General features: G+C 41.6%; 2 protein-coding genes across 2 annotated transcripts in view; both read right to left on the minus strand.

Moving 5' to 3' along the window:
- Positions 1–1,364: 1,364 nt before the first annotated feature.
- SLC35A4 (solute carrier family 35 member A4) lies at positions 1,365–5,062 on the minus strand. Its single transcript, XM_085617814.1, has one exon. The coding sequence runs from the start codon at positions 5,060–5,062 to the stop codon at positions 4,043–4,045; it is 1,020 nt and encodes a 339-aa protein (XP_085473940.1). The 3' UTR covers positions 1,365–4,042.
- The window catches only part of LOC146810781 (SLC35A4 upstream open reading frame protein), a 32,657-nt gene continuing 17,535 nt past the window's right edge, over positions 1,365–16,486 (minus strand). Inside the window, exon 3 of the mRNA XM_085617815.1 lies at positions 1,365–6,086. Within this exon, the coding sequence (XP_085473941.1) occupies positions 5,886–6,086 (201 nt within the window). The 3' untranslated portion in view covers positions 1,365–5,885. The remainder of the gene's footprint in view (positions 6,087–16,486) is intronic.

Raw genomic sequence — 16,486 nt, forward strand, 5'->3', positions numbered from 1 at the left:
TACCGCTTAGTACTTCAGTTCTTGGCACAAAACATGTGTACAGCTCTTTACATCTAGATCGAAGATGTTTAATATAAGAATACAATACTTAAAAACACTTGAAAATAGTCATTACAATACAGAAATGACATACTCAATACAACCGAAATTTTAAGTGCGTCCCCATTTTCATTTAACCCCAAACCATTAGTGTTACCATTATGTAATCTAGTTCAAGTGTGTTTACTTACTCATGTATATTTTTTATCCATTTAATAAAATGTATATTGATGCCTTTGAAACCCAAGCCTGCACTCCTTCAGTCAGCTTTATTGGCTCCATTTACAAAATAAAATACACTTTTGCTGAAAGACAGCCTGAAGCCTTTCCACTTCGGAAGTCACTGGTTGAACCGCCCCGGTCTCTTCTCCCAGCACGTATAAGTAGATGGCTGGAAATCCATGTACAATAGTACAAAGGAAACAGTAGGAGATGGGCGTTTCTACCATTTGCTTCTGAAGTACATAGAATCCCAGCCTCTTAGATGCTGTTAAAAGGCTGGCGAGGGGCTAGTGCACCTAGTGTCATCAAACACCAAGGGTGGTAAATGAAGGATTTTCAACAGGCCCTTTGTGTTCAAACATTAGCTCAAGTAGACACAGGGACAAAAATGTTTCAATCCGCAGGCAGAAGTGAGTGAATCTTCTCCATTGCGGCTACAAACATCACATTAATAAGGCGGCGCACTTACACAATAATTGATCGATGTAGAATTTACATGTTTCTCTGTTCATTAGCCTGCTTTTCGAATGTTATGGCTGCTCAACTCTTGAGCACAAAAGATGAGCAGAAAACAGCTTAAGTCAAATGCTGTGAAGTGAGAGATACACTAAAAAAGCAAACTACTCCCCAACATGAACATACGTCCACACCTGTGGCCAAGTGAAAAACAATTGCAAGTTAAGGCTGTATCTAGCTCCTCCCAGTTTGGCCAATTTAGCGACTCAGGCCCAGCAAGATCAAGAAATCTTCCAGGATCACAGTTTGGGAAAGTGGGGAAGCCATGATTATAATGCAGGCTGGAGCAAATAATGGCTAATTACAACAAGTGTGTCTTATTCAAATTGTAAAAAACGATTTGAGTGAAAGAAACTGACTCTCTTATATACATTTGCGGTGAATAAAATGTGGTCTTGAACAAACACTTACAATTCCATAAACTCACGTCGTAATCCAGATTTCAATCCATCTAATTCTGCATGCAATCGAAATGGCCAACGTTGAAGTGAGATTTACAAGAACTACTGACTAGATCACTCAGAGAAGTATTTCAACAAGATGCTGCATTATAAAACCACACAACAGCAGGTTGCATACCACACACATAAAAGCACTTGATCACTTTATTGATGGAATAGGGTCTATATTTAAAAGTATACAAACCAAATCTGCCTTGACAAATAAATATGGTCGCGACGGCAGTGTACAATAAATTCAAACATAGTCAGATATTTAAATATTTGCAATTCTAGCTAACAATATAAAATTAAAAAAGATTGCATGTTCCCCAAACAGCTTGCCATCTATTGACAGAGAATATAACACAGCAAGGTAGATGGCCCCTGGAGAGAGTCCACTTTAGCACTGGAAACAAAGCCCCCAAGCCATTTCTAAATTAAACACTTACACAGCACTGAATCTGTATTATCGCTAGTTCTTAAAAAATATATATTCAGAGTGATTGTTGGCAATTTTCCAATAAGTCGATTCAAGGCCAAGTCAATAAAAAATAAAATAAGCAAATGAACAAAAAAAAAAAAATCAATGCTTCGAAAATATGCATCTATGTTCTGCTAGTAAGAATGCATGTAATGCAATAATCTGCATAGTGCAAAGTTATAGTCCAGGGGTGGCATCAGAAATGCTTGAGCTGGTTGCCATGTGTGAGGGCGATGTCAGTCGGGGGTGGTGGAAAGCTGGGTGACTCCACGGATTCAACAACAAGATGTGTATCATACAACCTTCCTGTATACCCAAACAGCAAGTTGCGAGTCGAAGAGCTACATTTACCACCTAGTTGAACGCACTCTTTGGAAAATACTCATACAGCTGCAGTTGGAATGAGTTTCGGGGATAGACTGAGGATGTGACTTCGAGTACCAAACTGTCCAGAATGCAAGGTTCTACAGAGGCTCTACCATTACAAATGATGATAAGGCTTGGTTTTGAGGCAGCTTAGCCAACACTCCCTTGTTTTGGCTGGACAGAACTGATAAAAAAAAAAAAGAAAGAAAATGAAGGCCCTACTGGAAAAATAATCATCACCACCACCAGGATTCTTCATTTCTCTTATCGGAGGAAGCCCCCAGCAGCTATACAGATATTTTATTTGTTGATGTTTTTGTACCAGTTATGGATGCTACTCCCAGATCCGAAAGTAAAGAGTCACAGAGGAAGGCCCAACCACTGCACTGGCATTCTAGAATCCCACACACAGACATCACCGCTCAAGAATGAAAAGGTTCCGTTTTTCAGAGATCTATGGAGTCTTTATCATTGGCATTGAACAACACCGTAAGGCTGGATATCATTTTCATTCATGAAAAAATGTCAGATATTAGTTTTTTTTAAAGAGTAATAAACATCAATCCCAGAGATCACCAACACCGGTATTAAGATGGTACTAAATGATCCATGAACTACAAGCTTTATTTGGCAAAATCAACATGCAAGTACTTGAGGAGATGAAAGCCAGTGTTTCTATAATCCGGTTGTATCAGTAATCTGCCCAGCATCTGAGTAAGGGCTTTTACCCAGTAACTGTTTACCCTGTAATTAATTACATTTCATATGAATACAGCAAGAAGGTGCTACTAGGCTCAAAAGATGGGTAGGTGCCCTCAAAAGGGACAAGACCCTTCATTTGGGGTTTCTGGGCAGATCTCCACAGCAGTGTCATTTTTGAGAGAAAAACATTAAATGATGCTCTGAAAATACGACTTCCACTCTAATCTCTGTACCTTTCTGCACATGACAAACAGGATATGGGTAACAGACTCTCTCACCACCATCCACTTATTGTACCTAGGGTGACATTTATGAACAATATAGTTTTGCCTTTTGTGTCTTCACGTGAAGGCTTTAAGTGCAGGTAGAAATTATTTTTCAACTCATGACAGTGAGAAAAGATAACCCACCAAGTATGATACATCTTTAAAGTGGGTATTAATCAGAAGTTTTCATGATCACTCTAATTGAGCAAAGCTTAGCACAGGGAGCCTGATTTAAAAAGTGACAGATTCCTTGGCAAAGGAGTGTTAGCAGTTAATAAAAGATTCAACTACATTTGAAGGAAAATATATTGTCGGACTTAAGGGGTTTTACGAAAGGCCCCAAAAATGTTGGCACTGAAATGAAGTAGCACTTTAAATTAACGTTTACCCATTCTAGAGGGTTAAATATGGATAGCCCAACATATGGATACAAAATAAAAGACTTTATTGCTATGTCGCAAATACAAGTCAAACATGAGAATGAAGGCATCATGTGGTTACCATCTAACCCCTAGTGATGTGTAGGGGGTACTATCAGTAGTGACAAGATCACCAGCAGAAGAACTTAAGTTTCCAGTGCTTCGTAGCAAGCATTGCTCCCTACACTTGTGTTCTATCAAGTGGATAGTTTCTGACCTAAAGAGTTCGGAGTGATATCACAGCAGCCTTGAGGTCATAATCGCCCATCAAATATTAAGTGAGTGTTGTTAGCACATCAGCTTCTTCATCTATCTCGATGTTACCCTGAACATAATGTATTTTATCTGATCTTTGCAACCTAAATAAATACAGGAGCTTTTAGATACAAGAAGATTAAAAGTACTGTCAATCTAAAATAGGTAATTCCGGTGACGAAAAAGGCAGAAAAAAGCATACAAATTCAAACTTCAAAAAGAAGGAAAAGAATCCAACAAGCTGAGGTCTGAAAAAGGAAAAAGCAAGAATCTGTACATTGGTTGAAATAGAGTACATATTTCAAAGCCCAGCTTACTGTTGGGAGGTTTCTCATGTCATTTTGTCCCATAATAGAGATGAACAGAGAGGCCAATACACAGGACAGACACGAAGAACAGGACTGTGAGCTGTAGACTGAAAAGCAAGTAAGAGAGGAGACCGTTCACCAGCATGGAACAAGAAATGATGAAGAGCCGGGTAATGTTGCTGCCATGCTTCATGACGGCAGACATGATTAGCCCATTCACAGCCTGGCTAACTACAATCACAACCAGCCACACAGAGAAGCCTTCGAAGAACTCACGGCTCTGGCCACTCGTCATGTGCATCACCAGGTTCATTGCGATTCCAAAAGAGTAAAGGAAAATGTTCTGCAAGTTGAGGGGCAGCGGCTGAGTCTTCAGAATGAGCTCTGTATAAACAGCTGACAGCCCAGAGATCAAACAGTAAAGGAGCATCATCCCCAAGCCGGGCAGTGTTATGTGGAGCTGGCTCTCTGGAGCGGGATTTTGTTGGTCCTGCATACCTCCATATGTGTACATTATACCAGCAATCATGAGCAAAAACAGTGCCATCCATTTGCGGAGAGAAAGTCTTTGGTTAAGGAAGATGCTGTAGAAAAAGGCAGTGCTGCCAATCTTCAAATTGCTCAACACTTGATAGGTGCTGGGGTCCATAAAGTGCTGCATGTGGACGACCAAGTTATTGTTTGCACCATAGAGCAAAGCAGAAATAGCGAAAGGAGCAGCAAGGTGCCAGGATAGTGAGACTGCAGGAGGCGTGTGGTCCCAGATTAGCAAAAGCACAAGTGAAGTGAGAAGCTTCACCAATTCTATCAACAGCACCACAGAGGAGGAACTGAAGGGAATTTCTCCATCAACTTTGCATAGGTTTATGAGTGGGGCATGGGAGCCATAAATTACAACAGACAACATAAGCATAAACACCCAGAGAACTCTATGTAAGCTGTGACCAACTGAGCGGGGCGGGGAGGAATCGCTATCAACATGGTCAATTACAATCATTTTCAAAGAAACTGAGGTTACAGGCAAATCAAGCTGCCTTATCTTTTTCATTGAAGATCTAAGCCTTAAAGTCAGCTTCCAGCAAGTTCTCTACATAATTTATTAAGCAGAGCAAAAAAGGAACAGCACATTTTATAGCAAATTCAGACCTGTGGTACAATACGCTTTGCTTGGTGAGCATGCAGATTGTTGTGATAATTCTGAGCCAAACTTAATACAGTCAGTCCTAAACCCAAGACTTCAAACTGAAGACCTTGAAATTCGACCCAAAACTTCAATGCTACAATAAAGGGAAGGCACCAAACCACTTGCCGAGTACAGAGCAGGAGGGTTTCTTATTTGCATCCTCTTACAGACCATATTCTCATGAAACTAGGCAACATAAGTTATGTTCCAAAGCGAAAACACTGCAGCGGAGACGTTTTAGCATTGAGAAGCAGCGTGCAACCCTGGCTGAAGTAGACCCACATTCACCTGCTTTGCAATTCCGAGCTACTTTAGAATTTAAGAAAAAGCATCATCAACAACTTGACCTTTGGAAACCAGTTGAAGTAATGTACACTTTCCATTATGAGAGATTCCTGCTGAAAAAAAGCCAACTTTTTCTTTATACATCAACTATTAAAATAGTACAACTATAGCTTAAGAGTCTTCGGGTCAGAAAAGGAAATGAAAAGGCTCCGTAGTTCCAGTATTGACCCCCAAACTAAGTCTCCTAAATCGTAGTGTGCGAGCAGACCGGCTGAGTTATCAAACATCTTTCCAAGTCAATAAAACAGCATATAATTCTCTCATTAAGAAGGTGTGCACATATTTCACTGTGCCGTTTGTTTAAGGTTTGCAGCATGAGAGCTACAATATCTGGGGTGCTTTGCTAGTCCGGCCGCCCTTTCTTGAAAGAGCTAAGGTAATCACGGATAGTTTGCTCGACGTTCGGAACAGCATAGTTCTGAGCTGCATAGATCCCGGTGCAGGCACCAACAGCAAAACCTAGGACAGCTGAGGCTCGGAGCTTGGCCACCACATATCCCGCGAGGAAGCCCTTCAGAAATGGAGAACTTAGCAACGAGCCTTCCTGCAAAGAAAAGAAAACAGAATGGGTCAGATTACTATGACATAACATGTTCTCAATGACGAAAAGAAATAAGTATTTTTGAAGATCTGGTATCTAGCATTTTGTTGTAGGTTTCATGCGAAAGTGGCAAGAGCTTATCACTCAAATTGTGCACCTTTAAAGGGGAGGGAAGATTGAACATGCAGTTCGTCCCCACTAAGTTTGACAGATCTCTATTGTTAGCATGGAGTTGAGCTAACACTCACAAACCTTCATACGAGGTGAGTTTCAAAGAAGAAACATTGCTGATTTCGCAAAATGCTAACATATCATTTTACAAATTAAAGTGCATCATGTTCACTGCTTGACTTGTTTAAAAGCTTTCATATCTTTCAAATTGAATCCATGCACATAAAAGCTTCAGAGATAAAAAAAAAAAAAGTATGTGGATGAGTAGCCTTATAGATATGGATGAGATTAGAATATGTTCATTTTATTCTGTTAGGCCAAAACGAAAAGCAGACAGTACTAAAAAGTACTGGCAAAGCCAATATGTCTGGAGTTGTCGGACAGTTTTTTTTAGATCTGTCCCCAAAAAAATGTTTTTTCTTATAGTTTTTGTAGAATGTTAATGGAATTGCTGGATCTATCTATCTATCTATCTATCTATCTATCTATCTATCTATCTCCTAAAAGCAAAAGTCCTGGCAATGAAGGAAACTACTTTGTGTGTGGATGTGCTCCTTGTAAAATAGCAGAATGCTGTATGCTATAGCGGGCAGAAGAAAATTGTGAACTAGAATTGATGACGAAGAATAGATCCTTTTAGTAAAATCAAGAGGCCTTGGCAAACGCCAGACTTACAAATGTAATCCTTCCATTCGCTATGGAATATGTGCAACAGTAGAGAAAGCTTAGCTATAACTGCTTAAAATCGGTAGCAGATCATGCAGTAGAAGCTCAGCTTCTCCATCCAATCTCCAGCCTCTCCGAGTAGACTACAAGTTAAGAGGTCCATTAGAGATAGTATTCTTTTTGCAGACCATCAAGCGGACAAATATAATCAAAAATAATTCTCATGCAGGTCTCCTACCAAACTGCCAATGGCGATGATTCATTGGCAGCAAGCGATCTGTCTGGGAGGGATTCAAGCAGTTTATCTAAAAGTGTAACTGATAATAAACAACAGTTTCTTGTGATCGTTATCTCCCCTGTGTCCCAACTACCCTTCACTAGAGGTTTTCATCTGCAAATCAAGGCACACATTATCTCTCGGTATACACAAAAAATAAGAAAAGGCGGATTCATTTTTACACAAAGAGTATTCCCCCCCCCCCCCCCCCAAAAAAAAAAAACAGTAAAAGTTGAATGTTGAATCTATGTTCAGCTTTCACAAATCTCTGCGAGCAGGATTCATGCAAGTCACTTTGTGCCATATGCATGAACACATTTTCCCGTAGGCACAGAATGGGCAAAACCCTTTGATGCATCTGGCCCTTTGTATTTCAAAGAAATTGCAAAAATTGATTTACGTGGTATAATAAAGACAGGTTAAAAACTGTACACTTTTCTTTACACTAAGTGTTGTGTGTGCTCACATTATATTTACTAAACGCGAGGAGAGACCTAGTCAGTGCTGGCTTCAAAACAATATGTGGTTGATAGAGAAAGCTCTATAATTGAGTACTCTACTGCATTTATGACAGACACAGATTTTTTTTCAGAACACCAATATATACAATATCCCCACATTCCTTTTCATGATCAATGAAAATGGAGGCGTTTCCCTCTGCATTCTGACTCTGGAAGAAGTACATCTTTGTGTATTTTAAAGGTGGCAACTACCTCAAAGAAATAGTTGAAACCCCCAAAATCTTACAATCTAATGGGTCTCATCCACTTTTCAGAGTGTTCTGCTCAGAAATGTCCTCAGGTCAGCCCTCTCTTAAGGAAGGCGAGGTTCACCATACTGACAGATTTGGAGTGCACTTTCTAGACATAACATTGCACCAGTCTTGATGTCATGAATGGGGATGAGAAATTTACAATCTGAAAATGCTGTTTCTATACAGCAAAATTTAAATTAGGAGTACAAAGCCTTTTGTGAATCAGGCTTAATCATACTCTAATAAGTCTGAACTGTGCAAATCAGTATGCTTAGCCACAAAAGGACTTGATGGATGTTAATATATTCTATTGAAGGAGCACCCAACATTTTGCTTCAAAATTTCTGAACAACTCAAATTGAAAGGCTCTCTAGCCCTGTACTATATGGAAGTATTCATTACAGTCAAAATGGGACGTGTACATCTCAGATTCAACATATTACATGTTACTGCCACTTTTCTCATCCTCTTTGCTAAGCCCTTCACATGTACATGCTCGTGGGCTATTAGACTAACAATAGATACAAAAACAGGTTTCTTGATTTAGGTTTATGTTGCAATTTATTAAAACTTTCCATGAGGCACACACCTGGCATACCCCTCTGTGATATTAAAAGGAACACCTTAAATGTTAGGCAAACTGAGATAAAATAGCATTACTCCAGTGGCTATGCATGAAGAAGCATAATGCTATTAAGTAGCCTATACATGTGGATCCCAACTATCAGCAAGAACATGTGTCTAGAGCCATATGGTCATACATTCAGAGACAATTTGAAGCCTTTATTATATACAGCTTGAGGGTACTTTGCTCTGTAGAATAGTTATACAAGCATTAAAAATGCAATAGGTCTCGCCTTTCATTAAGTTAAAGGCATTTGCTTTGCTATAGAATACCATTAGCAAAGCAAATGGCTTTAACTTAATCAAAGGCCAGACCTATTGCATTTTCAATGCTGGTTTTGGTAGGCATAGGGAGAGTAAGTGATGTGCCCAAAATCACAGGAAGCGGACACGACCCCGAAGCTTCAACCTTGGGTAAGCCGTCAGACCACATCCTCTCCCCAATATCTTCTTCTGGTTTGAAGAAAATATTTCTGTTCAGCCCAATGAGGACAATTAGACCAATTTTAGAATTGTCAATCTTAAGAAACCAAGGCGTACGAGTTTTCTCCCGAAGAAGGTTTCCCCAAAACGCGTTGAGTATTCGATTGATAGAGATGGAGCAAGAGAGAGAGCGATAGATAGATAGAATTATTCAGAAAGGTTGGAGTTCCCTAAATCTTTCTGGAAAAACATACTGTGAGCCAATAAAGCATGTGTTACCAATGTGCATTTGGCATTCAATTTCAGTGGTACAAAAAGTGTCAAAGGCTTTTTAATTACCTACTGTCCGCAGGGAAGAAACTACTGTTTTCTATATATTCCACATTTCAGAAAAAAAGAGAATCCTACTCTTATCATATAATCTTAAAATTTCTAAAAACCCACATGGTCTCCTAAGCCCTAACTTCCACTCCTGGCATTTAACATACTTAGACTAGTCTAACACCCCCTCCCTTCTAGGCCACACAGGGATTTTAAAAAATTGCCTTATTTAACAGAGAGAGAAAAATCAAGATTTCTTATAACGTGAGCAAATAAGCTTTTCCATCCCTGCAAGGCCATCTCAGCTTTCCATCTTTCTGGGGTCGATAAACTGAGTACCATTAAATTGTGTAACCGCAACATTTGTTAATTAGAGCGCTTAGAGGCGACATGCTGTAGAATAAGTGATTGTATACAAAATAAGGTACCCCTGTGCGTGAAATAAACAACTAATGTAAGTGAAGACGCCAGGGTAAAACACCATTCACTTGACAGCTGCCCCTCACCTTCCAGCTGGGCAGAGAGCGTCTCCTGCTGCTGCTTGAGGAACAGGTTCTCGGAGCTCTGCACTTTCTCCTGTAAGTGCTGGTACAGGTAGAGCATGGACCCCAGGCAACAGACCAGCAAGCAGAAGCCTATCTGCAGTACCGTCTTATGCCTGCGCCATCCACAGGCCCCGGGTCCCATGGCCGGAGAGCTTGGTTCTTCGTCAGCGAGGACCAGGCCCTCGGACTCCCGTTATTATCTTGATAGTAATGTCCGATTAACAGTCTCACGAGCCATATGCGAGCCTATATAGCCCTGCTCAGCCTCACGGATGATGATGTTATTGTGAATTCACAGCGTCACACTGTTACGTCAAAGCGCTTTGCGTCCCATACGAGAATCAACCTTGGATGTCTACTTCAAGTATGTCCACACCCTGAGCAGTACAGCTTTGTCATCCCATGTGTACATCACTGCACCTGCTATGAGCCTTCCTGTGCACGCCTGGCTGTTCAGAGCCCCTTCAGCTGCGCCTGTAAGGATGCTCCTCGAGCAAGGGCAGAAATGGATGGATGTTTGACTCATTACAGCGCCAAGAAGGGATTCCGTGTAGAGTGCGATGCATACTGCCACGTGCTCTCTGGTGCAAGCATTGCACAGCTTATGCTTTTGTGCACCGTTGTGTTGGGTCGGCTGTAACCTGCCCCATGTTGCAGTGCTCGGACCCAGCTCCTAGTGTAGAAACCCTCCCCCACTACAAACCTCCCTGCTTGAAAACTCGGATACTTCAGCGGTCCACAGAATCCTTTCAGCCTGACATGGCAATTAAAGAGCTTTGCCGGGTCCAGGAAGAGGGGGAGGGATCCCTGGTGTAGTTCGTTGTTTAATGCAGCGTCGGCTACAACTGACCCCCACCCTAATAGCTCATGAGTTTTATTAATGTTCATTTGTTTCTATAGGTGGCCAGCTTTTCATTTTTTTGTTGTCGTTTTATATAGCACAAACTAGACCCAAAGGTACTGGAGCGCTTTGCATGCGCACCAGTTACCTTACACAAGGACACATTCATTGTTGTAGGCACGGGGAGATTAAGTGATTTCTCCAGAATCCCAGGATGTTGAGCCGATGCAGAGACTGCAAACTGGTTCCTCCGTTCTAAAGGCGCCAGCTCTGGCCGTTACGCCGTACCCTCTCTATTTTGTTTTGCTTTGTTGTGCTTCAGAGCCGCAGGAGTTAAAGCCCAGACGGATGCTGCGCCTGTAAGGATGCTCCTCGAGCAAGGGCAGAAATGGATGGATGTTTGTAGTTTGACTAATGCCGGGCGGAGGGGGTGGGCTGGGTTTGTGTTGTATGATAAGCGAACACTAAAATATCACATCGGGAGATTCCCTCGAAGATGTGCACAGTTTACATTATGCCCCCTAAACCAACCCCACATCCCTTCCCTGTCGCAGGATCGTGCCGGAGCGTGTCTGTATGGGGACATATGTTGGAAACACATGGCCCCATAAAGATAAAAAAAACGTTTGCGACGGGAGGAAAGCAGGCGATGAAGTCCAAGTAGGCCGTCCCAAAAAGTCAAAGGGAGGCAACATAGAAAGCTCTTTTCCAATGGCTGGCCACCGTTTAGCATAAACGGTGACGCCAGCCAATGGAAAAGAGGGGCGGGGCTTAAAGCCCTTTACTGAAACTCCTCAAAAACATTAAATCTCGCCGAGCGAGATGCGCATGTACGCAGCCACGCTAGCCGAGACCTAAAAAGAATACAAGCTTCAATACTAAAGTGACAAGATCATGGAGTGGATTCATGAAAATGTCTTCCCATTGAAGGGAGGACACAATCAACGAAATATAGGAACCTAGGCAACAATTACAAGACAGGATAACATTGGATACCAAAAACGGTCTGACTTTGTGGGCCTATTTTTGGATCAAAACGATCTCCTCTGCCTGTTCATTCTTCTGTGACTTCATATCATCTCAGTGCATAGCTCTGCATCTTCTGATTACTATGCATACATGCCGCTTCAATCAAACGCTGAAAACGCAGTCTGCTGCATTCATGGTCCCGCTGAAGTATTCTAGTTTATGCCAGCAAAAAAAGACAAGGCTTCTCTCAGAACTTCAACAAAATGTCCACTTAAATTTTCTGATGATTGCACCTTGAGGCAATGTAGTTTAACATAACCATTATGCAAAGTGTGATGCACCAGTTTGTAACATGCAGGCTTGTTAAAAGTCATGACGGGAAAGATGAGACAAACTTCTTACTTCAAGAATCTCATACTTGCATTCTTCATCAATGGCAACTTCTCACACTTTGTTGCAGCTTGGTGCAAACTCATCAAAGCATCTCTAAAATAAGGATATTTTTCAGACTAACTAAAAACGTAGCATTGATTTGGCCGCCTACTCACAAAACCAGATTTCAATTCAAAGCTGACAGCATACTAGTGGTACATCTGCAAACTCCCTAGCTAGGAAAGATCATACTAACACGTATCTCTGTACAGCGGAGTATATCAGTGACAAACATCTACTCACGTTTCAACAATTGGGGTTCAGAGTGGGTCTTGGAATCAAAACTGATTTGTTAAAACTGCTGGCTAATATAGATTGAATGCTCTGTATCAGCTATTCCCGCCTTCTTGTTCTGCTGTATCTTACTGCTGCTTTCAATACAACTGTTTATAATCTAAAGCTCTTCCTCCTCGAAAGCCATTTTGAATTTAAGGACACTGTTCTCAAATGGTTCACCTATTTTTACTCACACCATTCTCAAATAGGAACAATGGAAGGCAATATTTCTCAACCAACTCCTATGATCTATGGGGTTGTGCAAGGTTTCCTTCTGTCCCCGACCCTCACCAACTTATACTTGGAAACGCTCTCTGAACTTTGTAAAGGGACAGGTGTCTATATTACCCAATGACACACAAATCTATTTGAAAGCAGCAACACTGTTTATCTTTATTCTCTGAACGGTCTTTCTGATCATTCAGACCCGATGAAAGAAAAGTTCCTCACCCTCGGACAGACAACGACTTAGTTAATTCCATTCGTTCCTAAATACAAAATGTTCTTCAGTCCTCACCTGCCAAAGCAACTAAATACTGTCAAATCCTCGCTCTCTCGTTCACCCATTGTCTCATTTCTTACTCCTACGCTGGACACTTCCTTTTTTATGATACCCCACATAAGGGAAATATTACTTACCCTGTAATGGTCTGTCTGTAGCTTGTACTGTTGTAGATTCATGAGCTCTGTATTTTAATGTCACTTAATGTTGGGTGGGAACATTTGCAGTTGTTTTTGTGAAGACATTTTTGTTCACTAGGTGTTTTGTGACTCTCCCCATATAGTCTATGCTTGCTACATATAAAGCATATGCAAGTTTTTCTTTGCACTGTGTTCACAATGCACCAGGACAAAAACTCCACCTCAGTCAGTGGACTGGATGCTTGTTTCCAGACAAGGGAGGACTTGGCCTGCAGTTCAGGCTGGACTGTTCCCATGGGGAACAGGGTCAAGACTGATTTGCATATGGCTGAGTCTAAATTGGAAAGGTGTGGGGAGCAAAAAAAACTATGGATTTAGGCCCAGATCTCTGTACTGGGGTGAATGTTTGACACTGTGCAGCATTCTGTCCATCAAGTGTTCTTGATACAAACGGAGTAGCACACTTTTTTTCAATGAATTGGTTCTGTATGGGTTGGTACCTTCGGAGTAATTCTATTGTTTATTCACTTCGTACTGGGAAACCTTTTTGTCCCGATACTTGTGGCTGGGATTCTTCCTATAATTTTTCTGCTCTGTAATGGATTTCCCAGTTCAAAACGGAAAGGAGGCAGCAATGCAATGCTGAGCGCATGATACACTGCTCGGCACACCTCAGCTTCGAGAACTGAATGAGCATTGTTTCTTATTGTTGAGGCATGTATGGCCTCACTGCCTACAACCTGTATTCCGCTGTCTGCTGTGCACTCATGAATGTGCACTGGATTTCTGCCTTGGATCACACTTGGTTACACCATTGGACATTGAGGTACTGATGGACCCTTTAAAGGCACATGGGTATAGTTGTCCCTAGCGTATTCCATTGCTGCGGAGTGCATTGCTCAAGCCACCCTAGGATGCTTTGGCTCCTAGTGAACTGGATATCAGCTCTGCGGAACGCCTACATGATGTAGTACCTCCCATGGCAGTTGCTGTGGGGACTGGATGGGAACACCTTTGCTCTATACACCTGCTTCGAGATGCACCTCTGGGAACGTCGTCTGTGGTTGCCGGAAAGAGCAATTTTGCGACAACCACTCGGAACACAAACAAGTGGCTATTCCGTTTGGTAGGAACTGTTCATTTGGCATGGTTTTTTTTGGGGGGGGGGGGGGGGGGAGGTGGAAGGGGGGGGGGATTATGGTTTGTTTTCGCTCTCCTTTGCCTCTGGACACATTGGCTTTCTATGTGCTTGGAGTTTCAAACTGCCTGATGGTAATTTTTAAATGATGGTTTTTTAATCGTTTTTTTTTAAAGTTTACTTATAGGTGCTTTTTAAAGTGCTTTTAGATTTTATAGGTTTATAAGGCCTTCTGTTTTAAACAGTTTTTAGGTCGACCCTTAGTATAAGGATTGGGTGATATGTGCCTGAGTTAGGCCCATATAGCAACGCTGCACATTTTCTTGCATGGTCTTCTTTCTGCACTATAACATTTTACGAAAACATTTTGCACATATTCACGAGCGTGACAATGTTGGATTAGCTTCTCTGAAGCTGCTTTGCTTACACATTTTGCTTCATGCATCATTATCATAAATGCCTCTAACACAGAGTACAAAGCCTTTGCACACGCTGTACAATATCATTCTATCTCCATCCACGGGGCGACAGGGCTCTCTGCAAACCCAGAACAATGCTAATTTGTATATACACAATGCAAGGATGCTTTTTATTATAAATAAATAAGCATTTCCGGGGGTTAGCCAGAGAAGACACTTCTTCTGACAACAAGAGGTCCCTGCATGCTGATGCTTTACCCAGCAGCTAACACCTACGTGAGGGGTGTCCAGCTCGTGACCAGGACAGGTTCCTACATTCTGTTCCGCCAGGTAATGCCGTTGGATCACCCGGTGGGGGGTTCTTGGCTATACACCCGCACATACATCCTAAACACACATATGGTAGGAATTGCATAACAGGAGTATGCCTAATTCCTTTAGTGTTTTATATGCCTGCATACATACACAGTTCATAGCACCATGGTGGAACTATACCTGCTATTTACTATTGTGGTGCTTGTAATCACTTTCATATGCTTCTGCCTATTGATTATAGCAACACATGTACTCAATACAATAATAACTTTGGTTCAATAAATATATTGAAGAACGTTCCATTGTGTATTCTCTGTATATTTCTGAGGACAAGAATGCAAGATTGACTGAGCAAAGGGTTCTGGATCTGTTCCCATGATCCCTGAAGGGTCAGGGTGGCCATGTTCAGAGGATGCCAAAATCTATTTGCTTCCTGTTCAGGTTAGGGGTACTTATGGTGGCACTGTCAGTTAGCTTGTCTATAGGACAACATATACTATGGGGGTGCATGGAATCAGTCTAAGCACCGCACCCAACGTTTATGCTGTTCACAAGCGCTCAGGTCCTATGGATTAGTTGGAACTACAGGACACTGGGGCTACATTTAGGATAAAATAGGAAGGACGATTTCTCTATAACACCCTTCCTCCTATCAGTCTTTTCGGTAAGACCGTAGTTTGATCCAGGATGCCGTTTTAAATCCTACATGGGCACCAATGTGGTAGATATTCTTTTGTTGCACGGGATGAATTATTGATAACTAGAACCAAATGTTCCAGAAAAGATTATGTTGGTCCCGAAGCAACAAAAAAAACAACCTGAGGGGGAGTCTTTGTCCTGATGGATTCTGGCGAAGGAAGGAGTCACTAAAGATCATGACAAAAACTTCTAATAACAAGCACTGAAAATGCAATAGGTCTCGCCTTTGATTAAGTTAAAGCCATTTGCTTTGCTAATGGTATTGTATAGCAAAGCAAATGCTTTAACATGATGAAATGCGAGACCGATTGCATTTTTAACTCATGACCTGCCAATTATCTTTACTACGGTCGAGACTGCAGGTCTACGTTTCTTAGCGTATGAAATGTGCGTGTTATTAATTTTTCCTTATCTTGCAGTGGGACTTTGTGAATAACCTCCTATGAGGTGGACTGCCTGCGTTATACAGTTTATGCCCTTTGGATTTACAAACAGCATTCTATGAGGAGAAAGTGTCCCCGGCTTGAAGGACAACTGCTAATCACGACTGATCAATGCAATATGCATAAAACACACACTTCAATGTCTGACGAGTGAAAGGGGTCTTAGCTAGTCTTGTATATCACATATAAACTATCACAGTGAATTAACTCTCATCAAACAGCATGCTCGATATGATTTCTAGTGTGCCACGCGCACCTGTAGAGGCCTGAAATGTCAATATCTCAATGACTTAAATGCTATGTTTGTGATGTCTAGAATGACACCATATGGGGAGGTAACGGGCATCAAGCACACAACCTAATTGCCCCTGTAGAAGGCCGTGTTTCAAGTGGAAGCATAATAATAGCTTCTACTGTAGCAAAGATGCGAGTGTGGTGTGTCATCTTG

The sequence above is a fragment of the Triturus cristatus genome, chromosome 7 (genome assembly GCF_964204655.1).
Source record: "Triturus cristatus chromosome 7, aTriCri1.1, whole genome shotgun sequence".
Classification (NCBI taxonomy): domain Eukaryota; kingdom Metazoa; phylum Chordata; class Amphibia; order Caudata; family Salamandridae; genus Triturus; species Triturus cristatus.